General features: G+C 51.7%; 1 protein-coding gene across 1 annotated transcript in view; it reads left to right on the top strand.

Moving 5' to 3' along the window:
• Positions 1–889: 889 nt before the first annotated feature.
• The window catches only part of Grik5 (glutamate ionotropic receptor kainate type subunit 5), a 51,574-nt gene continuing 25,024 nt past the window's right edge, over positions 890–27,439 (top strand). Inside the window, 12 exon segments of the mRNA XM_048329446.1 lie at positions 890–1,167; positions 5,009–5,137; positions 5,461–5,625; positions 9,645–9,748; positions 9,891–10,056; positions 12,075–12,253; positions 13,566–13,619; positions 13,714–13,794; positions 13,796–13,876; positions 16,626–16,778; positions 17,379–17,483; positions 17,576–17,683. Of these exon segments, the coding sequence (XP_048185403.1) occupies positions 5,059–5,137; positions 5,461–5,625; positions 9,645–9,748; positions 9,891–10,056; positions 12,075–12,253; positions 13,566–13,619; positions 13,714–13,794; positions 13,796–13,876; positions 16,626–16,778; positions 17,379–17,483; positions 17,576–17,683 (1,275 nt within the window). The 5' untranslated portion in view covers positions 890–1,167; positions 5,009–5,058.

Genomic DNA, 27,439 nt, shown 5'->3' with positions numbered 1-27,439 from the left:
CCCCACTGCTTCCCCTCCCTCCTTGCTTTCTGCCTGCCTCCCTCCCTCTTGCCCGCCCTCCTCCCTGCCTCTCTCTTTCCATCTCTCCCCCGCCCCCTGTGCTCCAGGACCCAGCGCGGGCGGCAGACAGGCAGGCAGGCGGCAGCGGCCGCCTAGGAGGGGGAGAGAGAGAGAGAGAGAGAGAGAGAGAGAGAGAGAGAGAGAGAGAGAGAGAGAGAGAGAGAGAGGTGGCAGCAGCGGTGGTGGCCAGCAGCAGGGAGGCAGGCCCAGCTGGGGACCGGGAGCCGCCGCCGGGCAGCTGGGCTGCTGCTGCTGTTCCTCGCAGGGGACCGGGAGTCTATGGCCAGGCCCTCCCTCTGAGGTCCTGCGTGGCCATCCCCCTCCCCACAACCCACCCTCCTCCTCCTCCACCTTCCTCTTCCACCTGCTTCTCTCCAGCCTCTTCTCCCTCCTCCCCATCTCTCCACCTCATCTGCCCCCTTCTCTCGGCCTCTCCCTCTCCCGGGCTGCCAGCACCCCATCCCCTCTATTGCTTGGACTCACCGAGACCCCAGCATGGTTTTTCTGTGGGAGCTGAGGGATTGAGGACTCCAGGCCCTAGCCTCAGCTAGGGCAGGGCCAAGGCTCTGGGGGGGGAGGGGGGGAAGGGGGCAGCCCCCTCCCCCCCAAGAAGCCCTCCCCTCCCCCACTTCTCCCCATGGCCAGCTTCCTTTTCTCCACCCAGTCCGCACCCCCTGTGGCCCCCCCAGGCCGGCCAGGCTAGGGGAGGGGGTGGGGGGCCCTTTCCTGGGCCGGCTTCCCCCTCCCCCGGCTTTGCCTGTGTCCCCCTCCCTTCCATTTTCACCTTCTTCTCCTCCTTTCCTCCCTCATTCCCCTCCATTTGCTCCTTCCCCTTCTCCTCTCTCCCCTTCTCTCCTCCATTTTCTCCTTTCCCCTTCCTCCCCTCTTGGCCCGCCCTCTGATTTTTTTTTTCCACCTGTCCTTCCTCTCCCGCTCCTGGGGAGCCACCGTGTTGGATTAGTTGGGGGCCGCCACTGGCGGCGGGGGAGGGGGCCCAGCGGATCGCCCTCTCCCCCTGCCCCAGCCACCCCGCCACCCAGCAACAGAGCGCCTCTCCGCTGCCGTTTGGGCCTCGAGGGAGCCCTGCCCTCCGTCCCACCAGGATCCGTGAGTGTCTGCAGGGTGGGGATTGGGCTGGGTCCAGGAAGGCCTGGCGGGGGGGGGGGGGGGGGGGGGGGGTGGGGGGGTGGGGTGGGGGGCACATTCCCGGCTTCCCAGTGGGCAAAGACCCTCTTCCACTGGGGGGGCTGCTTCGTGTCCTCCATCTCCCCAACCTCCATTCTCCGAGACCTCTTCTCACCCTTCCTGATGGGTATGCAGCCCACACCTGCCACCGGCCCCTGGCTTCCTGCGGTCCTGTGGGGTTGACCAGCTCTTACTTGTGGTGTCTCACTTCTGCCTGCTCGGAGCATGCCTCTGTCCCTGCTTTCAAGCTTTGGGTCCCAGTCCCAGACTGACTCTCTCTCTCTCTCTCTCTCTCTCTCTCTCTCTCTCTCTCTCTCTCTCTCTCTCTCTCCTCTCTCCTCTCTCTCTCCCCATCTCTCCCTCCCCCTCTCTTCCTCACTATGTCTACGGTAGGCCTTGCCCCCATTGCATCCCACTCACCTCTATCTTTCCATTTTTGATTCTCCATTTGATTTGTCTCTTAGTCCTCTCTTGGTCCAACTTCCGTGTCTTTGCTAGTAACCCAACCCTGACTCAGTGTGTCTCTGTGAAACTCTGGCTCTACTGGTGGCACCCATGCCCCTTCTAGCTGTCTTCCCACCTCTGCCTTTCCCTCCATCTCTGGGCTTAGAAGCTGTCTTCTAGTTCTCACATTTCAGCTTCCCTCCTCTAGACCCACTCTGGGTCGCCACCTCCTCTCATTCCTTCCCCTGCCCTCCCCTTCCCTCCCTTCAGCCCCGGGTTCCTGGTCTTGTTCTTACACACACACACCACCCCCTCTTTGGCCCCCACCCCGCTTTTCTGCCCCCATCCCTCCTCATGCCCGTGCCTAGTGGGCCCTGGGATCTCCTGCACCCCTTCAAGCATCCCCGAGCATCTGCAGATGGATGCATTTGTGTGCTGCCCGTGCTCCTCCAGGCCATGCAGCTGCCTCAGTTTCCCTCCATGCCCATCTGTCCCTCGGCTTCTTTCTCATACTTTTTTATTCTTGCTTCTGCTTCTCTTGCTTGTCTTCTTTAGGCTACTTCTGCAGCCCCAACACGCACTCCACCCCCCTTCACCTCTTACAATGCAATAGTTTTCTCTCCTCTCAAAGTTATGTTTCTCTTCTCAGAGCTTTCGTGTGTGTGTGTGTGTGTGTGTGTGTGTGTGTGTGTGTGTGTGTATTTGTGTGTGTACGTGTACGTGCACGTGCTGGTCCTAGGTGTTTAAACTCAGGGCCTGGGCTCTCTCCCTGAGCTTCTGTGTTTAAGGCTAGCATTCTACCATTTTGAGCCACAGCTCCAGTTCCAGATTTTTTGGTAGTTGATTGGAGATAAAGTCTCATGGACCTTCCTACCTGGGCTAGCTTTGAACCATGAGCCTCAGATCTCAGCTTCCTGAGTAGCTAGGGAAGACAGACGTGAGCCACTAGTGCCTGGCTCTCCCCAGAGTTCTTGTATTTTCTGTTACCTACTCATCCGTTGCCTCTCTCTCCTTTGCTGCTTTCTCTCTTAGTTGATTCAATTCTAGCTCCCTCTGGTAGGCCTGGCTCAGTTTCTACCTTTACTTGGCTTGGTTTGGGAGTCCCAGGCCTGTTCCTCCTCTCTCACATCCTCCCACTGCTCTCCGACTTCTTGGGTGTTGGCACCTCTAGGCTGTGTCTTCTAGTCTGTTCCCTCTCATTCCCTCCCCCCACACTTAGCATCTTGAAGCCATCTCTCTTTCTGGGCATGCCTTCTCAGACCTTCCTGTGTGCACATGCTGCTCCCCAGCCTGGCCCTGCCCTGTGTTTGTGGTCTTCTGCTCCCACCAGGATCTGCCACCTGTAGGTCTCTGACCTTCTGCCTCCTTGGCCGTCTTTCTATTCCCTAGTTTCTAATTCCCTGCTTTCCCTGGAAGTCCCTGGTGTGTCGGGATGATCCCCCTCCTTCCCACCCTCTCCAAGTCCCATCTTCCCTCCCTTCCCCTTCTGGCTTTCCCAGCCATCCTTTTTATTTTTATTTTTTGGGGGGTCCTGGGGCTTGAACTCGGGGCCTGGGCACTGTTCCTGAGTACTTTTACTCAAGGCTTAGCACTCTGCTGCTGGAGCCTCAGCTCCACTTCCAGTTTTGGGGTGGGTCATTGGAGGTAAGAGTCTCATGGACTTTCCTGCCAAGGCTGGCTTTAAACTATAATCCTCAGATCTCAGCCTCCTGAGTAGCTTGGATGACAGGCATGAGCCTCCAGCTCCCAGCCATTCTTGCTGTTTTATCCTAGATAAACAAGCTTCTACCTTAGATCTCAGTCACAGTTCATAGTCACCCACCCGTCCAGCATGCCCTCCTTCTCCCAGCCTCACGCTCCCAGAGACCCACAGAAAAAGGGATGACTTGCTCAAGGTCATGTAAGGCTGAGGCAGAGCACAGACTGGGGGGCTCCTGCCTCTTGGCCGTGTGAGCTGACTGGGTGCTGTTGGCTTGTGCCTGTCTTTCCCTAGCAGTTCTCATTCTGGCATCTCATCAGCGCAGCCATACCCCCACAAGGATTAGGTAGGGTGCAGGGAGATGCCAGATTCCCTGTTCAGGACTCTGGGTCCTGGAGCCTTTTGCACAGAAGGTTTCTTTAGGAGTATGGCCCTTGACTGGGGTAGCTGCATGCACATCTCACCAAGTTCCTTCCACCTCATTGTTGACCTCCAGAAAGCTGGGGTACCCAGAGCCATCTCTGACTCCCCTGTGGGGTGGAGGGTTGTGAAGAACAGAGATGCACCATCTCCCCACAACATGGTGGGATACACACTTCTGGCAAGGCAGTTCACTCCCAGCCTCGCTCATTTCCTCCCTGTCCCATCTCCTTGGCCACCTCCTGAGTCAGCTTGCATGTCTCCATTCTCCATTCTCTCTGTGTCTCACCTATACCTTTGTGTCCCTCTGGCCAGTCCATCCTGCTCTTTTCCTCTCTTGCTCTGTCTTTCCTGTCTGCACAGCTCCTTTTCTGCCTCTTCCCTCTTGTCCCTACTTCCCAGTAACTCTCTTCTGTTTCTCTTTATTTTTTCCATCATCTTCCTGTTCATTTGTGTATCTGGTTGGTTTTCTTTTCTCTCTCCTTTTCTGAGTCTCTAATCCTGCCAACTCAAAGCTTCTCTTCCACTTTCTCTTCATTTCCTTTCTTTAATTAAATCTCCCTTTTAAAGTTCCTTTACTACTTTAAGTCTTTCTCCTTCTCTCTCTCTTTCAAAGTTTCCAACTCCCAGATCTCCTCTTCCCCCTCCCCACCCCCAGGCCCCGGATGTCCAGGCCTCTCTCCCCGTGGGATTATGGGAGCCAGGGACGTCAGGAAGGTAGCAAGTAAGGCTTGGGATGGGGTTGCCTAGCAACCACTGCATCCTCTCCAGCCTTTCTGTTGCCTAGTAACAGCTGCCTGCCCAGAGAAAGGGGCGGGACTGGGTGTGGGGGGCGGGTGGCAATTCCTGGTTTCCTGTTGGGGTGGAGAATGATTTCCCTGGAATCCTTCCTACCTGAGATCTCTAGCATGCCTCCCTCTGCCAACCTGGCTGCGATAACTGTATACATCTTCCTCTAGGGGTGCCCATCCTGTCAGTCAGGAGCCCTGTGAGCTCTCCCCTCTGTGGCACACTCTGACCTGAGCTTCTGGCCTCACAAGGCCCTCAGAACTGCAAGCTGTGTGTTAGAACAGGGCCCTGTTCTCCTCACCAATGATGTCTTGGGGACTGTCCCCTAGCCCTCCTAAGGGACTCTGTCCTTCCATATTAGCAACCTTTCCTTGGATTGTTGGGTTTTTTTTGGGGGGGGCCTCCCTGCAGGTGGCGAGTGGGGGCCGCGGCAGCTGCGTCCCCATGAGGAGGGGAGGAAGATGCCGGCTGAGCTGCTGCTGCTGCTGATTGTCGCCTTTGCTAGCCCCAGCTGCCAGGTGCTCTCATCACTGCGCATGGGTGAGGCCCTGTGACACCCCTGCTCCCTCAGAGCCCTGGGGCTTCTTCCTCTTTGGGAGGCATGCCAGTTCCCTAAAGCCCAGGATTCTTGGGAACCTTGGGCGGGGGGGGGGGGGGTCCCAACTTTCTTCAGCAACAAGGAGTCCCAGCCTCTATCATCTTCTTCCCCTGGACCCAGGTGTTCAGCCTCAGATCAAGGAGACTAGACCCTTAATTCCTCCACCTACCTTCACTCCAGAGCCTAGGAGTCCAGGACCTGGCCCCCATGCCCTCCTTCCTCAGGACCCAGGAGTCTGGTCTCCACAACTCCTGTTTTTCTTCAGCTGCAATCCTGGATGACCAGACAGTGTGCGGCCGCGGCGAGCGTCTTGCCCTGGCCCTGGCCCGGGAGCAGATCAATGGGATCATCGAGGTCCCAGCCAAGGCCCGAGTGGAAGTAGACATCTTTGAGCTGCAGCGGGACAGCCAGTACGAGACCACAGACACCAGTGAGTGGGGCCATGGGGGTGTGTGGCAAGGCAGAGCAGGCTGGGGGGCCCTCAGTCCATCCCTCTGCCTTGTCTGCTTCTGGCTCCATCTGCCTCCCTCATGACTGTGTCTACCTTCTCCTTCCTGGAGGGTCTACTCTGGGCATAGAGACCCAGACACCATGGCTGGGGGTGGGGGGGGGGGCTCAGAGGTGGATCAGCAAAGGTGTTTTGGAGTCTAGACTGCCGCTGAACTTTGACAAGTGAGCAGGAAGAGAGTCATTTTTTTCCCCAGCATGCCTTGCTAGGAGCCAGGTCTGCTTCATGATAGGGGTACAGAAATGTCTGTTGAGGGCTGGGAATGTGGCTTAGTGGTAGAGTGCTCGCCTAGCATGCATGAGGCCCTGGGTTTGATTCCATGGTACCACATAAAAAACAGTTTTACAAAATTTCATTAGAAATATCTGTTGAATACTGATAGATCAAATAAATGCTCATGCATGCCATTTGAACAGATGTTCTGGGGTTGTAGACTTCTGTGAGCTGCTGTCTTATAATGTGTTTTAAGGCTGGAGGGTATACCCCTGTGGTAGAGAGTCTGCTTAGTATGTGTGAAGTTTTGGGGTTTTATCCCCAGTACCACTTACTAAACAGGCTTTTAGACAGTTTTCTTCTCCACACAGGCTTTGTCAGGCGTTATTAGTTCCTGTGCATTTGATATCACCAAGGAGAATGGGATAAAATGTTTCCTGGACTTTTTTTGTGTGGCTTGGTCCAGCATAGAACACAATCTGAGAAACACTAAGATAGAAGGGGAGGACACTGGTGGCTCACACCTGTAATCCTACCTATTTAGGAGGCTGAGATCTAAGGCTCATGGTTTAAAGCTGGCCCTGGCAGGAAATTCTGTGAGACTCTTACCTCCAATTAGCCACCAGAAAACCGGAAGTGGCTCTATGACTCAAAGTGGTAGAGCACTAGCCCTAGGCGATAAAGCTCAGGGACAGTGCCCAGACCCTGAGTTCAAGCTCCATGACAGACAAAAAAAAAAAAAAAAGATAGAGGGTGAAGAGGCATTGCAGGCATGTGCCTTGAGTTTGGAGCTGGGATGGTGGGGTGGTGTTTAGAGCCAAGGGACAGGATGTGGAGTTGAGGCCATCTTGACTGGCTGGATTCTGGGTGTGTTTGATAGGATCCCCAGCCATTCCTGAGCTGTGGTTTGACAGGGCTGTGGAAGGCAAGGCTGGGACAATTCATAGGCCAGCTCCTAGAGGTCAGAACACCAACAGTGCCAGGATAAAAGATGCTCCCTTCAGCTAAAGCCATGGGGAGCTATCTATGAGTTCAGACTGGGAAGCTGAGCTTCTGGAAGGTAAATCTGGAGGCTGGGTTTGGGTGGTAAGGGAAGAAGATGCTCTGTGCCTGAGTTGGGTATAAAGAAGGGGTAAGAAGAGTTGGAGAGGAGGAGACAGAATTGAGAAACTTTGAGGGTAAGGAAGACATCAGGCTTGGCAACGAATGGCTGTCAGGAGAGAGCCAGAAAGCAAGGCCCATTTCCTATCATCTGGTCTGTACAAAGGTTAGACAGAACATTCACCACCATGGAAGGCACAGAAGGAACAATTTGGAGCAAAATGAGATGTTCAGTTTTGATATGTTACTTAGATATGACAGAAACCCAGATCAGACTGGTTTAAGGTTAAAGAGAGAGAAAGCAATGCTAGGCACTGGTGGCTCACACCTGTAATCCTGGCTACTCAGGAGGCTGAGATGTGAGGATTGTGGTTTGAAGCCAGCCTGGGCAAGAAAGTCCATGAAACCCTAGCCTCAAATTGAAAAAAACAACAACACAAAACTGCTGGGTGCTGGTAGCTTCCACTTGTAATCTTAGCGACTTAGGAAGCTGAGATCTGACGATTGTGGTTCGCTGCCAGCCCAGGCAGGAAAGTCCAAGAGGCTCTTATCTCTAATTAACTACCAGAAAAACCAGAAGTGGTCCTGTGGCTCCAAGTGTAGAGTGCTAGCCTTGAGCAAAAGAGCTCAGGGGCAGCACTATAACTGACAAAAAAAAAAAAAAAAAAAACAACCCAGCTGTGGCTCAAGAAGTAAAGAAAGAGCCTTGAGCAAAAAAAATGCTCAGGGACAGTGCTCAGGCCCTGAGACCAAGTCCCTGAAGTAGAGAGAGAGAGAGAGAGAGAGAGAGAGAGAGAGAGAGATGATTGGGGATATGGCTCAGTGGTGTAGTGTTTACCTCATTTGTGAGACTGGAGAGACAGAGGGACACCAAATCACGTCTCTAAAATACTGACTTGGATGCCTGTGAGATATACCTAAGGTCACCAGTTGGAGCAAATGAAAAAGTGGTGTGGCTTGTTAAATCTGAGTGTCAGATACACCAACCAACAGAAAGGTCTAGGGTTTCATTTCAGGCAAGGCTAGATCTAGGCTCAAACGGTATCCCAGGGTTATTAACAAGAATGGTTAGATCTAGGGGTTCAAATGATATTCTAGAAATCTCTCCATCTGCATCTCTTGTGTTGGCTTCATTTGTAGGAATGTCCTTTCCAGCTGATAGCAAGTTGGTCCCCAATAGCTCAAAGCTCACATCTCACTGGTTTAGCAAAACCAGTAATAATTATGTGTGTGTTGCGGGGGTTGGCGGGGAGAAGCCTGGGAAAGGCTCTCTTTGAGGCCATGTCCATCCTGAACTATCAGTGTGGCCAGGAGGATGTCATTCTGGCACTGGCCAGGCCTGAGTCAGGTGCCATGATTCAGTCCTGGAAAGCATGTACATTGGGAGGTAGGGAAGTTCTGGGAAAAGTCAGAATTCTGCCATGAGAGCAGGAATAAGGCAGCTTGCACTCAGGGCCTGAGCACTGTCCCTAGCTTCTTTTTGCTCAAGGCTAGCACTCTACCACTTGAGCCACAGCGCCGCTTCTGGCTTTTTCTGTATATGTGGTGCTGAGGAATGGAACTCAGGGCTTCGTGCACACTAGGCAAGCGCTCTATCACTAAGCCACATTCCCAGCACACACACCCCTCCGCTATTTGACACTTGCTTTCACTCATTTTTGGTGCTCTACCACCTGAGCTGTGCCTCCAACCCTATCTCTGAATCTTGAGACACACTAGTTGAAGGGGAAGGAAGCAGGAGGAGCTGCAACAGAAGAGTGATTGGAGAGGACAGGGGCCAGGGACCTTGGCTGTTGATGTAGGCGAAGGGAAGTTGGTGGATCATGGTGTTAGTATGGCTGAAAAAGGTTGGCAGACAGAAGAACCAAACTCTGAACTTGTAATCCCCCCCCCCCTTTTTTTTTTGTCAGTTGTGGGGCTAGACAGGGCCTGGGCGCTGTCCTTGAGCCTCTTCGTGCTTAAGGCTAGCGCTCTACCACTTAAGCCACAGCAGTACTTCCGGTTTTTTTTTTTTTTTTGCCAGTCCTGGGCTTGGACTCAGGGCCTGAGCACTGTCCCTGGCTTCTTTTTGCTCAAGGCTAGCACTCTGCCACTTGAGCCACAGCGCCACTTCTGGCCATTTTCTGTATATGTGGTGCTGGGGAATCGAACCCAGGGCCTCATGTATATGAGGCAGGCACTCTTGCCACTAGGCCATATCCCCAGCCCAGTACTTCCGGTTTTTGAGTGGTTCATTGGTGATAAGAGTCCCACAGTGACTTTTCTACCTGGGATGGCTTTGAACCTTGTTCCTCAGATTTCAGCTTCCTGAGTAGCTAGGATTACAGGCGTGAGCCACCAGCGCCTGGCCTGCTGGACCTTTGGTGTCTCTTTCTCTCTCTGTTTTCTCTTGGGCTGACCTGTCCTTCTGTGGCTCTGTCTCCTGTCTCTCTCTCTTGTCCCTCCTCATTTTGTACAAAACATTGAGCAGGGTCAGGGACTGGACTGGTGGGTCTAGGCTGGAAGAGATGGACCAGAGGCTGCTCTATGTGTCCTGATTCTTTTCCCATGCGGGGGAGACACCTGGCGGGTGCGACGGTAGAGGCAGAGGATCCTTGACTCCATCATATCTTTCCTGCCCCTCACAGTGTGTCAGATCCTGCCAAAGGGGGTCGTATCTGTTTTGGGGCCCTCCTCCAGCCCAGCATCTGCCTCCACCGTGAGCCATATCTGTGGGGGAGAAGGAGGTAAGGTTGACAGTGGGAACGGGAGGCCATACAGAGGAGAAGCAGTTGGGGGTAGGCGGGGGTGGGGGGTGGGGGGGGCTGGACAGGAGCAGTCAGGTGGAAACAAATGCTCTCTCTCTCTCTCTCTCTTTGTGTGTCTTTGTCCAGATCCCCCACATCAAGGTGGGTCCTGAGGAGACACCCCGCCTTCAGTACCTTCGCTTTGCATCTGTCAGCCTGTACCCCAGTAACGAGGATGTCAGCCTGGCAGTTTCCCGAATCCTCAAGTCCTTCAACTATCCCTCGGCCAGCCTGATCTGTGCCAAGGCTGAATGTGAGGAGGACTGAGTGTTCTGTTTCCCACTGCCCCCCAGATGTCCCTGCCCTGGAACTCTGGTGTCCCGCCTTACACCCCAGTGCTCACCCACTCCCACCATCCCTTTCCTGCTCAGAAAGTGAGACCGCTGGTTCTGCAGAGCCCTGGGCTCCAGACAAACCCCGGGGATCCACAGGTGGTGACTGAGCAGCTGCTCTGCCCAGCCCCCCGCAGGCCCTTCAGTGGGCATGGAGCAGTGTCAGGCGTGGTTTCTTCCTCAGCGGGTTGAGGGGCGGATGCTGGGCCTTGAGCTGTTGGGACACAGAGTGGTACACAGGCTGGGAGGAGGTGTGCAAGTCCTCTGGGACATTGAAGCTGGCTGGCTGCTCTAGTGGGGTAGAGGAGAGGCTCGTGGATGCCCCTGTGGCTTTAGTGGGGGAGGAGGAGCAGAACCATGGAGAGTTTCCAAGCAGAGCCAGGTGGGGGCACATGGCTAGATTTGTGCCATGGAAAGAGAATTGATCAGAGAGGGACACCAGAGGGATTGGGAGACCAACAGGTAGCAGAGGGAGATGACAGGTTGGGCACAGGTGTTTGGCCATGGGAATGGAGAGCCAGGATTGGTTGAAGAGGAGAATGGATGGGGGTGGGAAAATGATCCTTCCAAAGGGATGCGTGTGGGATGTGACACATCTTGCAGATGTTCAGGTGAACTGGGCGAGTCTGATGGGCTGATGGTGTGGAGCCTAAGGGAGGAGCCAAGCTCAGGAACCTGTAGAAAGAGGTTTTCTGAGCGCCTGCCCCGCGCCTGCTCTGTTGGTGGTGGTGGTAGGGAGCTGGGAGCAGTGAGTGAGGTAGACACGGTAGCTGTCCTAGTCAGGCCTCTGTTGAAGTGACAGGATAGAGGCAGCACACACTATGGAGTGAACACTTTGTCTGGGCAGACAGGGTAGATCTATGCTGACAGAGGAAAGTAAACTACTAAGGATTGTGCAATGGGACCATCTTAAGTGGAACGGTGGACAGGGGTCCTCATGGAGAAAAGGGCATCAGAGTGAAGGCCAAGAGGAGGTGAGCGAGCGAGCCCTAGTGGAAGAGGGTTCCAAGTAGAGGAAAAGGCCAGGCCAAAGCCACAGGACACCGACAAGGTCCATCTGGCTAGAGGGAGTGGGTGCAAGAAGGATGGAGAGAGGAAGTGATGTCAGAGGACTTGGTGCCTATCACTCTGGCTGCTGGGTGGAGAATGGTCTCTTGCAGTTATTAGAGGCAAGAGATGTTAGTGGCTTGGGCCAGGGCAGTGGCAGTGGCATGGTGTGATAGGTGCTGATGCAATTTGAGGTGAAATCTGCATGGGTTGAGGGAGAAAGAGAGAGAAGAAGCCAGGGCTGCCATCAGAGAAAGTTCTGGCTAAGCAACTGGCAGGCTGTTCACCCAACTAATGGCAGAGGAGGCACAGCAAGTTAATCAGGAAGGCAAGCATATAAGCCAGGTGCCGGTGGCTCACGCCTGTCCTCCTAGGTACTCAGGAGGCTGAGATTTAAGGATCATAGTTTGAAGCCAACCAACGCAGAAAAATCCTTGAGATTTTTATCTCCACTTAACCAGAACTGGAGGCATGGCTCAAGCAGTAGAGCATCCGCCATGAGTAGAAAAAATGCCTAGCACAAGAGCACAAGCTTCGGAGTCCCAGCTCCAGTACTGGGGGGGAAAAAAAAGGCAGAAAGTTAAATACAACCTCAGACATCCCACTGATCAGGCAGGGGTGGGTAGGGAGGTTCAGGATTGGGTTCACAAGCCCCATGTCTCAAGAGCCCTGGCAGCATCAGACATCCCACTGATCAGGCAGGGGTGGGTAGGGAGGTTCAGGATTGGGTTCACAAGCCCCATGTCTCAAGAGCCCTGGCAGCATCTGGGACTGCCACCTCCTCATCTCAGTGTACCTGCGGGCCCCCTGCCCAGCAAAGAAGACGGTGGGTCACCCTGTACCCAGACATTCAGAAGGAAGGGCTCTAACCTGAGGCTTGACCTTCCTGTAGGCCTCCTGCGACTGGAGGAACTGGTGCGTGGTTTCCTTATCTCCAAGGAAACGCTGTCAGTGAGAATGCTGGATGACAGCCGAGACCCCACGCCACTGCTCAAGGAGATCCGAGATGACAAAGTGTCCACCATCATCATCGACGCCAACGCATCCATCTCCCACCTCGTCCTCCGCAAGGTGGGTCCCTGCTCCCGTCAGTCTCCAGAAACCTGGGCCACTGTGAGCAAGTCACCCCAATGTCCAGGAACCTCAGACAGGGCAATGGGACCCTCTTCTTCTTATAGGCAGCAAATAATAATATGGCTTTTTGTTTTGTTTTGTTTTTTTAATGTGCTGGTACTGGGTACCTTATATGAACTTTGGGCCTGGGCACTGTGCCTGAGATTTTGTGCTCAAGGCTGGTGTTCTACCATTTGAGCCATACCACCACTTCTGGCTTTTTTTTTTTGCCAGTCCTGGGGCTTGAACTCAGGGCCTGGGCACTGTCCCTGGGCTTCTTTTTCTCAAGGCTAACATTCTACCACTTGAGCCACAGTGCCATTTCTGGCTTTTTCTGTTTATGTGGTACTGAGGAATTGAACCCAGGGCTTTGTGCATGCTAGGCAAGGACTCTACCACTAAGCCATGTTCTCAACCCCTGCCTTTTTGTATGTAATTGGAGATTAAGAGTCTCATTGCCCTTCCTTCCCTGGGCTAGCTTTGAACCATAATCCTCAGCTCTCAGCCTCTTGAGCAGCTAGGATGACAAGAGTGAGCCACCAGCCCCTAGCTTAACTTTTTTTTTTTTTTTTTTTTAGTTACCATCATATGTCACTATTGATCAAAGCCCACAGGAAGAAGGGTGAGCAGGCTCTGAGAATGTAGGCTGGCTTAGGGAAGAGCCTCTGGGATTGCGAGGCAGGGAGCCCTGCCCCTCTAGAGGATGGATCCCTGTGCATGTGGTCTCTTTCCTCATCCAGCCTGTCCTTCCCAGAGCCCAGATCCTGTCCCTCAGAAACTCCTGCTGAGCAGGAGTTGGGAGGTCAGGATTGTGGGGGAGTGCTCCAGGTGCAGAGGGAGCTTCTAGCTTAGTTTTCCTTGAGCATTGTTAAGAGGGGTCTCAAAGCATGAACCTTACGATTCCAATTGGCTGCCTTTCATGAAAGAGTGCTTTTCTCTGGCCCCACTTACCAGCCCCGTGGCTTTTGGGAGGAGTTGGGCTTAGTTGTTCCTGTCTCTACCTGTCCTATCTCCAGAAGGAAGCCCTTCAACAGGAGCAGCAGGCGTTTGAGGGGCCCCGGCTCTCTGCTTCCCATAGGCACCAGTCAGTGCACGAGGACCTGAGGGAGCAAGGCCTCCCTCCTCTGCCCTCTCATCTCATCTCCGTGTCTTTCCACATTGTTTCTCACTGCCTCCTTACCATGCCTGCCTCGAAATCTCTCTGCCTTTCTTGGGGTTCCCCCCTACCCCGTCTCTGCCTCTCTCACCCGCTTCTTCTGTTCTCCTCCAGGCCTCGGAGCTGGGAATGACCTCAGCATTTTACAAGTACATCCTCACCACCATGGTGAGTACCCCTTCACCCCCCAGCTCCCGTTCACCCTGTCTGTGTCACCCAGCCCCTGGGCCTACGCCTCGCCACCTCCTCTTCTCTATCCCAGGACTTCCCCATCCTGCATCTGGATGGTATCGTGGAGGACTCTTCCAACATCCTGGGCTTCTCCATGTTCAACACCTCCCACCCCCTTCTACCCCGAGTTTGTGCGCAGCCTCAACATGTCCTGGAGGGAGAACTGCGAAGCCAGCACCTACCCGGGCCCTGCGGTGAGCACACACACAGCTCAGTCACGTCCAAGAGACACACCAGGCTCAGACACTTAAAAAATGTCCTCTTTCAAGCCAGGCACGGGTGGCTCACGCCTGTCATCCCAGCTACTCAGTAGGAGGCTGAGATCTGAGGATTGTGGTTTGAAGCCAGCCCAGGCAGAAAAGTCCCCAGTGAGACTCTTACCTCCAATGAACCATTCAAAAACCAGAAACCAGGGGCTGGGAATATGGCCTAGTGGCAAGAGTACTTACCTCGTATACATGAAGCCCTGGGTTCGATTCCTCAGCACCACATTTATAGAAAAGGCCAGAAGTGGCACTGTGGCTCAAGTGGCAGAGTGCTAGCCTTGAACAAAAAGAAGCCAGGGACAGTGCTCAGGCCCTGAGTCCAAGGCCCAGGACTGGCAAAACAAAAAACAGAAACCAGAAGTGGCGCTGTGGCCCAAGTGGTAGAGTGCTAGTCTTGCGCACAAAGAGGCTCAGGGATAGCACCCAGACCCTGAGTTCAAGCCCTAGGACTGGCAAAAAAAAAAAAAAAAAAAAAAAGCCCCCTTCAGATCTCACTTGTGCTCAGAACCTTCCAGCACGCCACAGGTATCATGGTATGGCCCCATGATGAGTCCCACCCATACCCTCTCTCTGCCTCCCACTACACCACTCCCACTCCAGCTACACCAGCTTCCGGAAGGTTCCTCAAGGGCCCAAAGCCCCAAGCCCTGGCATGTCTTCTGGCCTGTGTGCATGCTCTTCCTTCTGCTTCCCACATACTGCTCCACAGAGCCAGCCACTGCCCCTCAGCCCAGGTCCTTACTTAGATGTCTGCTTGGGTGTCACTCCTTCCTCGGTCCCCCTATTTTAAAAAGGGGGAACTACCCACTTTTTAGCCCCTTCCTCTGTGTGTGTGTGTGTGTGTGTGTGTGTGTGTGTGTGTGTGTGTGAATTGTGGGGCTTGAACTTAGGGCCTGGGTGCTGTCCCTGAGCTCTTTTGCTCAAGATTAGTGCTCTACCACTTTGAGCCACGGTTCCACTTCCAGTTTTTGAGTGGTTCATTGGAGATAAGAATCTTCTGGGGACTTTTCTGCCTGGACTGGCTTTGAACCGCAATCCTCAGATCTCAGCCTTCTGAGTAGCTAGGATTATAGGTGTGAGCCACCAGCACCTGGCTCCTGTCTTCTTTGTCTCCAGAGCACTTCTGTTTCATCACCTGTGGCTGGCTGTGTTTTCCTGTAGGCTATGAGTCCTGTAGGGCAGGTGTTACTGTCCATTGTGTTCAATACTGGATCCCTGAAACAACCTAGCTCTTAGTAGTTGTCCAATAATAGAGGTCGAATCAGTACAAACAGAAAAATTATGCAGACTTATGAGTGTTTGTTCACAGCTACTTCCTCGTTTATAAGAAACTGAGGCAGTTCTGCGTGCACAGATGTGACTATAGATGCCAAATGTACAACCAGACACATGCACACAGGGATACCACACACAGCCACACAGACAGACGAATGCTGGTGTATACCCTGCTCACACCTGACAGCCCAGAGCCTCAGCCCTCCACCCTGGCCCAGCTCAGACACATTCACACGTGCAGAAAACCTACTATCCATGACCACCACACGATGAGTATATGGAGAACACTCACTGAGCCAGGGGCCGCACTCAGTACTTGTTGACCATGATTTCTCTGGATCCTGACAGGTTATGTGACAGGTTACTTTGTTCTGGTCCTGGGTCTTGAACTCATTGTCCCCGAGCTTCTTTTGTTCAAGACTAGTGCTCTACCACTTTGAGCCAAAGTCCACTTCCAGCTTTTTCTGAGTAGTTTATTGGAGATAAGAGTCTCATGGTGGCCTTTCCTGCCTAGGCTGGCTTTGAACTGTGATCCTCAGCCTCTCAGCCTCTTGAGTAGCTAAAATGACAGGCACGAGCCACCAGCACCCAGCTTATTATCTCCATTTGAACAGGGAGGAAACTGAGCCTTAAGGTAGGGATGTGGCCATACAGTCAAGAAGTAATAGAGCTGGCCCTGTGGCTCAGAGCCACCTGCTTCCTGGGCCCAGGGGGTATCTTACTGTCCTGTCCCCCTGACTGCACTTAACTGTATGTCAACTGCTGCCTGCTCACACAGGGGTGCCCAGGTCAGTCAGAGGGCTCAGTGGCTGCCTTCCTCGCCTGCACTGGCCAGACAGATTCCCAGGCCGTGAGGGAGACACACTAGCCCATCAGACAAGCTCTTAGACATTCCCTTCCCCAGATAGATGTGCTATGTACAGATTGGACAGTATGCACCCCTTTCCCACTGTCATCTTCCTTTTTTTCTTTTTTTGTGCTAGTTCTAGTGCTTGAACTTAGGGCCTGAGCATTGTCCCTGAGTTTTGTTGCCCAAGGCTAGTATTCTACCACTTGAGCCACAGCTCCATTTCCTTTTTGTTGTTGTTTTTTGGGTGGTGGGGTTCTTAATTCGAGATAAGAGTCTCATGGACTTTCTTGTCCAGGTTGGCTTTGAACCGTGATCCTCAGATCTCAGCCTCTTGAGTAGCCAGGGTTACAGGCATGAGACACCGTTGCCCAGGCCCCACTGTTGTCTTCTGCCCTGAGAAAGTCACCAGCATCCCTTCCTCCCTCATGACCCAGTTTTGCTACTCCTGAGAGGACAACTGAGGGCTTGTGGGTCGCACCATAGGAGCCTGCTGGGCTCCCCCCAGCTGAACTGCCTCTCTCCCAACCCACCTCACTCCTGTCCCTGCCTCAGCTCTCAGCTGCCCTGATGTTTGACGCCGTGCACGTGGTGGTGAGCGCTGTCCGCGAGCTGAATCGCAGCCAGGAGATCGGTGTCAAGCCGCTGGCCTGTACTTCGGCCAACATTTGGCCTCATGGGACCAGCCTCATGAACTACCTGCGCATGGTGAGCCAGGAGCAGGGGAGAGAGGATGAGGAGAGAGAGGGAGGCGGGACAGCAGCCGCCTTGGCAGGGGAACTCACTGTGTCCACCCTGTGGCCCTCTGCCTTCTCCCCCACCTCCATTCCCATCTCTGTGCCTCTTCCCGCCCCCCCATCTGTCCACTCCTGCTGTCCTGTCCCTGGCTGGGATGTGCTGTGTCCACTGATTGCCCTGTGTGTGTTGTCTTCTCTTCTCTTCTCCTCTTCTCTTCTCTCCTCTCCTCTTCTCTTCTCTTCTCTTCTCTTCTCTTCTCTTCTCTTCTCTTCTCTTCTCTTCTCTTCTCTTCTCTTCTCTTCTCTTCTCTCCTTTCTCTTCTCTTCTCTTCTCTTCTCTTCTCTTCTCTTCTCTTCTCTCCTTTCTCTTCTCTTCTCTTCTCTTCTCTTCTCTTCTCTTCTCTTCTCTTCTCTTCTCTTCTCTCTCTTCTCTGTGACCCTTCCCTTCTCTCCCATGCCTTCGTCTCCTGTCTCAATGTCTTTTTCTGTGGCTGTCTTGTGTCTGCTGGACCTTTTGGTCCATCTCTGGGCCCTGCCTCCCCTCCCTTTGCCCCACCTCCCGCCCTGCTAGGTAGAGTATGATGGGCTGACCGGACGGGTCGAATTCAACAGCAAAGGGCAGAGGACCAACTACACCCTGCGGATCCTGGAAAAGTCCCGGCAGGGCCACCGTGAGGTGAGCAAGACAGGGCAGTGCCAGAGGCCTGGTGGGGAGCAGAGGGGTGGGGACTGTACTGACAGCACCCTCTCTGCTCCCCCCCTCCCCAGATAGGAGTATGGTACTCCAACCGGACCCTGGCCATGAATGCCACCACCCTGGACATCAATCTGTCACAGACGCTGGCCAACAAGACATTGGTAGTCACGACCATCCTGGTGAGTGACACGGGGGAGGGGGAGCAAATCAATGGAGGGCCCCAAATGTTGGATCTTCCCTGAGCAGCACCCTGGCCCATCCTAGTTCCCCTGAGTTGGAGAAATGCCTTGACTGGCATTGGTCACTGAACAGATGAGCAGGGAATGTGACATGGGCGCTCAGACACCCCTGATCCAGCACCTGAACCATTGCAACAACAGGGGAAGACACAGGCTACCCTGGAAGACTGGCTCCTCCCTCTGGCTCCTTGTACAAGGCTAGAGTGGTCATCTTATCCCACCTGCCAGCCAACCTAGTATGTTGATAAACACCAACTTCGGTATCCATCTTGGAGATGTGGAAACAAGATCAGAGAGATGTTGCCACTTGCCCAGGGTCACACAGAAAGCACAAGCCAGAGTCTTGATGACTGGACTCTGAAGCTCCAGTCTTCTCCCTACCTGAGCAGCAGCCAAGGACATTGATTGTCCTTGCACAGGGGCTGCCACCCCTGCACGGTGGCAAATCAGAGATGGAGGGACCTTGGTTTGTCAGCTACTTTATCAAGCACCCCTTCTACACCAGGCAGCATGCTAGTCCCTTTCCTGGAGTCTCTATTTGTTTGATTGGTCATGGGGTTTGAACTCAGGTCCTGGGAGCTCTCCCTGAGTTTTCGCTCAAGGCCAGTACTCTAGCACTTTGAGCTGCAGCTCCCTTTATGGTTTTCTGGAGGTTAATTGGAGATAAATCTCACAGAGTTTCCTGCCCAGGCTGCCTTTGAACCATGATCCTCAGATCTCAGCTTCCTGAGTAGCTAGGATGACAGGTGTGAGCCACCAGCTACTTAATTTCCCATGTGGAGGGTAAGAAAACTCAGAGCATGTCTCTGGGATAGAGCTGAGTGCCAGGCCTCTTGCCCGGCCCTTCCCCTGCCTTCCCCTGCCTCCCCCTGCCGTCCCCTGCCAGGCATGGTGGCAGGCAGGGGGTGACACACAGATTCACAGGGCCAGGAGAGCAAGAACTTCCCTGAGCAGCTGGCCTAGGGGCCCGACAATGTGCCAGTGTGCCAGGCTGTCTCATGTCTGTGGGAGCCATGGCGATGGGTCAGCTGAGGGCTGTGATCCCGAGGTTCAGCGACCATTTCCAGTGGGTTCCACAGGGTGTCAGAAATTTCTGTAAGCAGCCAGTGATGAGTTATTCCCTCGATCCCCAGGGAGCCCCTGATGTAAAGTGGACTTTGAGTCCCTCTGGAGGAGGGCCAGTGAGCCTGCCATAGAGGAGACAGATGGCTTGCACACAGGGAGCCAGACACGTCCTCACAGCCTCACCCAGGGGCCCCGGGGGCTGGCCCGGAGCCATCAGCACCTCTGCAGAGGATGTGTGTGTGTGTGGCCTGTCCCTGGGGGTAGGGTCAAGGAAGAGATGGGCCCTTTGGGGGGACAGGAAGGGCAGAGGTCAGGGGGAGGATATCAGGAGAGCATCTCTTTCACACTCCTCCCTCTGAGGACCAGGAGCCAATATTGTTCTCTTCCTGGCATTCATTCTTCTCTTGATGGACTGCTTTGCTCATTCATTCTGAAATCCTTGCTGAAGCCTCTGTGTGCCCTGGCCTCACACAAATTCTGGAGGCTCAGGCATGAGTCACAGCCTGATGGAGGGGGAACCCACCAGGACATAGTCATTCCAACCCAGAGCAATAAAGTGGGGGTTCCCAGAAAAATGGAGCTATCAGTGGAGCCTGAGAGGCCTTTGGTAGACCTCACAGAGCAGGCTAGCTACAAAGTTTAGAAGTTCCACAGGAGTTGTGGAGCAAAGAACATCTGGCTTGGCAGGCACTTGGATGGGGAAGCAGCAGCCTTAGCATGCATAGCCATTTGCTCGCCAACAGTTCCATCCATCCATCCATCGATCGTTTATGGGCCTCACACATGCTAGATGAATGCTCCCTTTACTTACACCAGCATTTTCTGACATGGATCTCTGGCCAGGCACCTGTTATTGAGATGTGATTCCAACTGGGCTGGCTAGACATAATGTGTGTCATGCCCAGAGCCATGCCTGGCATCTAGCAAACATGGAGGAGTCTGATACTGGGGAGGGATATGGAGATGCTCCCAGGAGCTGAGGGGGAAGTGTCTCTGAGGCCTACTTGTATTCACACTTTACCCTGGAGAGACAGTGCTGAGCCAGAAGGGCGAGGTCTGACCCTAGCATCAAAAAGTTCCCCAGCCCACAGCAGGGGTCTCTGGGGGAGGAGAGGAGGCCAGGGTGGAGGAGCAAGGGAGTTCTGATGTAAGTGCAAGCCAGGCGCCAGTGGCTCATATCTATAATCCTATCTACTCAGAAGGCTGAGATCTGAGGATCATGGTTCAAAGCCAGCTCAGGCAGGAAAGTCCATGAGACTCTTACCTCCAATGAACCACCAGAAAACCAGAAGTAGAGTTGTGGCTCAAAGTGGTAGAGCACTAGGCTTGAGCAAAAAAGCTCAGGGACAGTGCCCAGGGCCTGAGTTCAAGCCCCAGGACTGGCACGAGGTGGAGGGTGGGGGGGGGTATAGATGGGACTTGGTGGCTGATGGCTGGTCATGTCAGGGAACCGAGGTTGCTGGATGAAGTACAGATTGGGGCTGTCCTGGAGTGGAGCTCACAACTCCAGCGTGGAGAGAGGAGTTGCTGGCTCCAGGATGGAGAGGCCCGACAGGGCCAGAGCCGGTACAGAAGTCCTGAGGTGATGAGGCCATGCCACAGTCTGCCCTTCGCCACCAGCTTCAATCATCACAGTCGATTCTGATGGCGCCTCTGGCTGTGACAAACCTCACCGGGAGCTTTGGGGCTAGGGTGTTGGTGAGCGTCACTGCCCTGGGGCAGGGGGACTTCCATCCTTTCCTGTCTCAAGTCTTCTAACTGCCCACTCTCTACACCATCATCTAGAAAAGAGGTCCCGAGATTCCCTGGGCCCTGGGAGCCTTCAATACCGGTGCTCAGCCAGCCTCCTCCATGTCCTGCCTGACCCTCCAAGCATACTTGGCAACGAACGTGGCAATCCAAGGCACAAGAGGCTTATGTAAAATCCAGAAGGTGCCAGAGCTGGTTTGAGTTGACAAAGCCTGTACACTTGTTCTTTGTGCCATCTTACCTTGGTTTTGGCTATTTGGGGGAGGGCTGGCATTGCTACACCCTGTGTGACCTGAGCAGGCCTCTTTTTTCTGTGTTAAGTTCCTTTCAAGTGAGGGGTATAGGCCAGATCAGAGTCAGATAAACTACATGCTAAGAAGCCACAGATGTGGATTGGAGGCCCAGGTTCATGAATGGCAGTCAGCTTTTGTGAGAAGTATTCTAGAATCTACCCTACTTTACTTTTTTACTTTTTGAGGGTGAGATTTACTTTTTGAGGGGGAGTGGTCGTGAGATTTGAACTCAGGGCCTGGACGCTGTCCCTCAGCTCTAGTACTCTACCACTTTGAGCCACAGCTCCACCTCTGGTTTCCTGATGGCTCATTGGACATAAGAGTCTCACAGAGCTGGGCACTGGTGACTCACTCCTGTAGCTTCTCAGGAGGCTGAGATCCGAAGATCGCCGTTCAAAGCCAGCCTGGGCAGAAAAGTCCCTGTGTGACTCTTAACTCCAATGAACCACTGGAAAACAGGAAGTGGCACTGTGGCGCAAGTGGTAGAACACTATGCTCCAGCTGAAGAGCTCAGGTACATTGCCCAGAGTTCAAGCCCCATAACTGGAAAAAACAAACAAACAAAAAAGAGTCTCACAGACTTTCCTGCCCAGGCTGGCTTCAAACTGTGATCCTCAGATCTCAGCTTTCTGAGTAGCTAAGATGATAGGTGTAAGCCACCAGTGCCCAGCAAGTTTTACTTTTAAGAGGAATGTGCATGCATGTGTTTGTGTCTGTGTGTATGCTGGGAATGGAACCAAAGAATTTGAACAAGCGCTCTACCACTGAGCTACATTCCCACCTCAACAGATTTTATTAAAATGAAACCTGTACATTGAAACTTGTGTAAATTGTAAGGTTCAGGACACATCTTAGTGACAGAGCACTTGCCTGGCATGCATAATGCTCTGGGATCCACCTCCAGCGTGGCAAAAAATTAAAATATCCCTAGAAACTTCTCAGTGTTACTTCCTGCTGAGTTTTCACACACTGAGCCAGGCACCAGTGGCTCACACCTGTAATCCTAACTGCTCAGGAGGCTGAGATCTGAAGACTGTGGCTCAAAGCCAGTCCCGGCAGAGAAAAGTCCCTGAGACTCTGATTTCCAATGAATCACCAAAAAATATATACATATATATCTAGAAGTGGAGCTGTGGCTTAAGTAGTAGAGTGCTACCTACCTTCAGCTGAAAGGCTAGAAACAGTACCTAGGCCCTGAGTTCAAGTCCCAGGACTGGCATACAAGCAAACAAAAAACTGAATGCATTTATGCAACCAGTTTACCACTCCTGACGCCTCTTTGTGACCCTTCTAGTCTCTAATGTGCCCAGGGGAGTCAGCATCTCAAACTTCTCCTACCATGTGCTCCACAGCCTTTCCCACTCATAAGACTTGGAAAAGGTGTCATACTGTGTGTCCTTGTGTCTTGTAGCTTGCTCCTTTTACTCAACATTGCATTTACAAAATCCATCTGTGTCACCTATCATCTCATATGTTCTGTGCTATGAATGCACCCCAATTTACTTACCTGTCCAATGCAGATAGACGTTTGAACTATTTCTAGGTCTTTTGGCTGACTGTGAATGGTATAGCTAGATATAGTCTGGTGTGTGACTTTTGGTGATTTCACATTGGCATTTCTCCTGAGTATGTTTCAAGGAGTGGAACTGCTGGGTTGGCAGTGTCTTCACAGTTTCCAAAGTGGTTGTACCTACTTCATTCCCTGCCCAGTGACACATGATGGAGAATTCTAGCTGTTCTTCATGTGTGAGTGTATAAAGGCCATGTTGGGTGATATGTGTTTGCGTTTGACCATCTTTCTGTGATTAGTCACTATTAGGAAATCTTATTTTGGGAAATCTTTACTCCAGTTTTTTTCTAGGTTTTTGTTTCTGTTTTTATAAGGAAATTGGAGTTAGTGGAGCTGTGGCTCAAGTGGTAGAGCACTAGCTTTGTGCACAAAAGCTCAGGAACAATATCCAGGCCTTGAGTTCAAGCCCCAGGACTGGTACAAAGAAAAAAAAAAGGATACTATTGGAGACATAAAGAATATATTTGGGGCTGGGAATGTGGCTTAGTGGTGGAGTGCTTGCCTAGCATGCATGAAGCCTTGGGTTCAATTCCTCAGTACCACATAAACAGAAAAAGCTGGAAGTGGTGCTGTTGCTCAAGTGATAGAACATTGTTCTTGAGCACAGAGAGACTCAGGGACAGATCCCATACCCTGAATTCAAGTCCCATGACCTGCAAATAATAAATAAATAATAAAATATTGAAACTTAATTTCCATTTATATCTGCAGTCCACTTGGAATTGCAGTCTAGGGTAATCAGACCTTGTCTTGAAAAAATAAAACAAAACAAAATTTCATGGCACTTGAGTGAGGAACAGAAAATGATGTAAATCTGGGGCTGAGAATGTGGTCTAGTGATAGAGTGCTTGCCTAGCATGCATGAAGCCTTGGGTTTGATTCCTTAGTACCACATAAACAGGAAAAGCCAGAAGTGGTGCTGTGGCTCAAGTGGTAGAGTGCTAAGCGCCTTGGACAAAAGAAGCTCAGGAATAGTGCTTAGGCACTGAGTTCAAAGCCCAGGTCTGGCCAAAAAAAAAAAGGAAGAAAGACAAATAAAAGAAAATGATGAAAATCTAGATAAAATAGAATTCAGAGGATGCAGGGGTTACGAAGTGAAGAATTAGCTTCTCTTCTTGCCTCATTTTCCTTTGTCAGAGGCCCACAAGCTTCCAGAAATGTCTCTGCATGTACAGGCATACCCCTGTTCCTTCTTTCCCAAAGAACAGTGTATCGTACACATTGTTCTGTAGCTTGGCTTTTTTTTTTTGTCACTCTTAATATATCTTATAGACCTTGCTAATTCAGTAACTGCCTAGAATTCTTTTGTGACATTGATGATCTTTTTTAACTTGTCCCAAATTAGGTTGTTTCAGCCTTTGTTCCTACCATAAGCATTGCTGCAATGATTCTTGGACCAGTGTTTTTGTCCAGATGCACAGCCATTTGTAAGAGAGAGTCTAGAATTTTACCAGTACCTTGATGCCCATCCCCAATGTTGGGCTTCTGTATAAGATTCTCTTACAGATTGTTATGTAAGAATTTTAGTCTTGATTGATGAGTGTGTGTGAGAGAGAGAGAGAGAGAGAGAGATCCCAAGGCTTTCACTCAGGGCCTGGGCTCTGTCCCTGAGCTAATGCTGTACCTCTTTGAACTGTAGCACCACTTAGGGCTTTTGGTTCATTAATTGGAGATAAGAGTCTGACAGACTTTCCTGCCCAGGCTGGCTTCAAGCCTACATCCTGAGTACTAGGATGACAGGTGTGAGCCACCAGCACCCGGCTAGACCGTTGTTTTCTCTCCCAGGCCCTCTGTTTTTGTTTCTATAAGTCCCAAGTTCCTCCATCCTGAATTTGGAGTTGAGCTTGTTCTAGTAGCTTCAGAGGGCATAGCTGGGCCTTGTCTCCCCTTCCTTCTGCCTTGCTTTAGCTTTGACCTTGGGCCTAAGCCTTGCTTTCCCTCCTCTGTGTCCTAGGAAGGGCTGTGTGAAAGCGTCCCGCTCCAGTCTGGGAAACCTGTCTTTAGGATTCTTGAATTTATTTTTTTTTTTAATTCTCCAGCCTCAATACCCAACAACCCAGGTCCTCCGTCTCTCTGTCTGGCTTCTCCCGTGCCCACTCTCTGGTTCTGTCCGTTGAGCTTGGTCTGGCAGAGGGTGGCAGAGCATTGCTTTGGAGTCACATGACTTGTCCTCAGTCATTTACGACTTCCCTTCTCTGGACCTCGCTGTCCTCATCTCTAACACAGGTAATAATACCGGCCTCCCACGCTGACAGCGGACCTGTCACACAGCAAGCCCACGAGAACGCTTGCTCGCGACGCTATTCTTAGTCTTATCTCACATTCCTGCTCCCAGTTCCATAATTTTTGATTTGGAGAAACAGCTAAGGAGAGAGAGAGAGAGGAAGAAAAAGTGCGAGCCTCCCTCCATCCTTGGTCCTGTTCCTGTTGTTCTTCAGCTGTAGGACGCTGTGGGGTCGTAGAGGGCAGTGCCATGACAAGACCTGGCTGAATGGGGGGACACTTTCACCCATTGCTGTGTAACAAGTCACCCCCAAACATAGAAACTTAGAACTTAGAATATTGCCTTTATTTTAAAAATGTATCCATCCTGGGGCTTGAACTCAGGGCCTGGGCGCTATCCCTGAGATTTATTTATTTATGCTCTACCACTTGAGCCACAGCTCCACTTTTGGCTTTTTTTTTTTTCTTGGTGATTCATGGGAGATAAGAGTCTTGGGGACTTCTCTGCCCCCAGCTGGCTTCAAATGAGATCCTCAGAGTTCAGTCTCAGAGAGATCTAAGATTACAGGCATGAGCCACTAGTGCCCGGCTAATTATTTGTTGTTTCTCATTGTTCTTTGTTATCCATTGGGCAGTCCTGCCTGGTCCTGCCTGAGCACACTGTGGCTGCATCCCGCTTACACCAGAAGGTCTAGATGGTCTGTTGGCTATCATGCTTTACCTAATCTGTGTGTCATCCTTCAGTCTGGCCTGAACGTCCTGACATTTCCTCAACCTCTGGTCCTAACAGCTGCTCTGAAAGCTCTGAAATCCACACAGCTTCATCTCCACCAGGTTCTGATGGCCAAGGCCAGCGTCTTGACCCAAGGCATAGAAAAGTGGGCTCCCTTTCTGATGGATGAAGCTGTGGCATATCACAGCCACATTTATTGCAGAGTCCAGTAATTATGAAAGATGACTGAGAGGCCCTTTGCCCTCCCTTCAAGTATGTGTAAAAACAAATCTAATCCCCTTTGCACAACACCTTGTCAAAAAATTTTAATTAAAAAAAAAACAAAAACAAAAAAAACCACGTCTAATAATACTCATGTTAGTGTAAGGCCCTTGTGTAAGGCAGATACTTATAATGTAGTCATTGGAGATCTCATTCTTCAGTCCTAAGTTCTTTTCTTTTTGGTTGTACTGAGAGTTGTTGTTGAACTCAGAGCCTCACTCTTACAGACTTTCTACTTCTTAAGCTATGCCCCCAGCCTGTGCTATCTTCATTATTTTGGTGGTGGTGGTTGTGGGACTTGAACTCAGGGCCTGGGCATTGTCCAGGAGCTCCTTTGTGCTCAAGGCTAGCCCTTACCACTTTGAACCACAGCATCACTTCTGGTTTTCTGGTGGTTCATTGGAGAGAAGAGTTTCACAAGGACTTTTCTGCCTTGGCTGACTTAGAACCCCTATCCTCAGATCTCAGCCTCCTGAGTAGCTAGGATAACAGGCAGGCATGAGCCACTGACACCCAGTTCTTCATTATTTTTTAAATGGGGTCATGTATATATGTCCAGGCCAGCCTGGACCTTGGCATTTTATATTTTCCAGATGGCTAGGATGTCAGGCACATTTATCTATTTAGGGTCCTGTGTTTCTGCCTGGGCTGGCTTCAACCACTATCCCCAATCTCTGCCTCCCAAGTAGCTAGGATTATAGGTGTGAGCCAGTGGTGCCCAGCCTAAGTCCTTTGTCCATTTGTTCAAAGCGATACCATATTGTCAGCCCTTTAGGTAATAACTATGTCAACATAACTTTTCCTTTTGTTTTGGGTCAACCCTAGGTATAACTCATCTCCTAGCACTTTGAATATTCTTTCTGCTTTTGTGGTGTGGTTTTTTTTTTTTCCTTTTTGCATGATAGGTTCAGTAAAATTTACTTCTGATCCTCAGAAATAGTCATTGTAGCAAAAGGCCAGAGATTACAAAGTGACAGGTGTGTTTGTTTGGCCTAAAAAAAAAAAAAGGTATTAAAATTATTAGTTGCTAACATTCATAATCAGGAGATTTTTGCAGAGCAATCTAGGCTTCTAAATGCTCTCAAAATTGTACCATCTGGCCTGGCAGGCCTGCTTTCCCGGACAGCCTTAGGCTGGAGTGAAATCCTGGCGAGGATGCCTTGCAGGCCCTTTGGTGGCTCAGGAAGTAGATGTGAGTCACTCCTGGCCGTGTGAGAAAACGAAGGGCAACCAAATAGGAAATGTTAGTGTGTGACACCCAAGGTTACTGAAAGGAAGGACTGCTTTTTAGAATTAAGTCTACTTGTGTGTGTATGTGTATGTGTAACTTAAGTTGTAAACTATCACAATATAAAAGAGGGCATAATAAAAAAAAATCTGAAGCTGGGCTCTGGTGGTTCACACCTGTCACCCTAGCTACTCAGGAGATGAGATCTAAGGATCATGATTTGAAGCCAGCCCTGGAAAGGAAAGTCTGAGAGACTCTTATCTCCAGTGAACCACCAGAAGTCCCAGAAGTAGAGCTGTGACTCAAGAGGTAGAGCACTAGACCACCACACACACACACACATCTGAAAGCCCTCTTACTGTTTGGCACACCCCATGGTGCTATCCCGTGTGCTTTGTTTGAAGTTCCCTCCCTCCCCTACAAGCTTTTTGGTTGGAAACCAATGAACATCAGGTTGGCTGTGTAGACTAAGCTGGGCCTCCTGCAAGCCAGGCAGTGCTCTCAAAATTGTACCATCTGGCCTGGCAGGCCTGCTTTCCCGGACAGCCTTAGGCTGGAGTGAAATCCTGGCGAG

The sequence above is a fragment of the Perognathus longimembris genome, chromosome 20, assembly GCF_023159225.1.
Source record: "Perognathus longimembris pacificus isolate PPM17 chromosome 20, ASM2315922v1, whole genome shotgun sequence".
NCBI classification, from domain to species: Eukaryota; Metazoa; Chordata; class Mammalia; order Rodentia; family Heteromyidae; genus Perognathus; species Perognathus longimembris.
The sequence above is the reverse complement of the archived record's forward strand: the minus strand, read 5'-3'. Positions and strand labels throughout refer to the sequence as shown.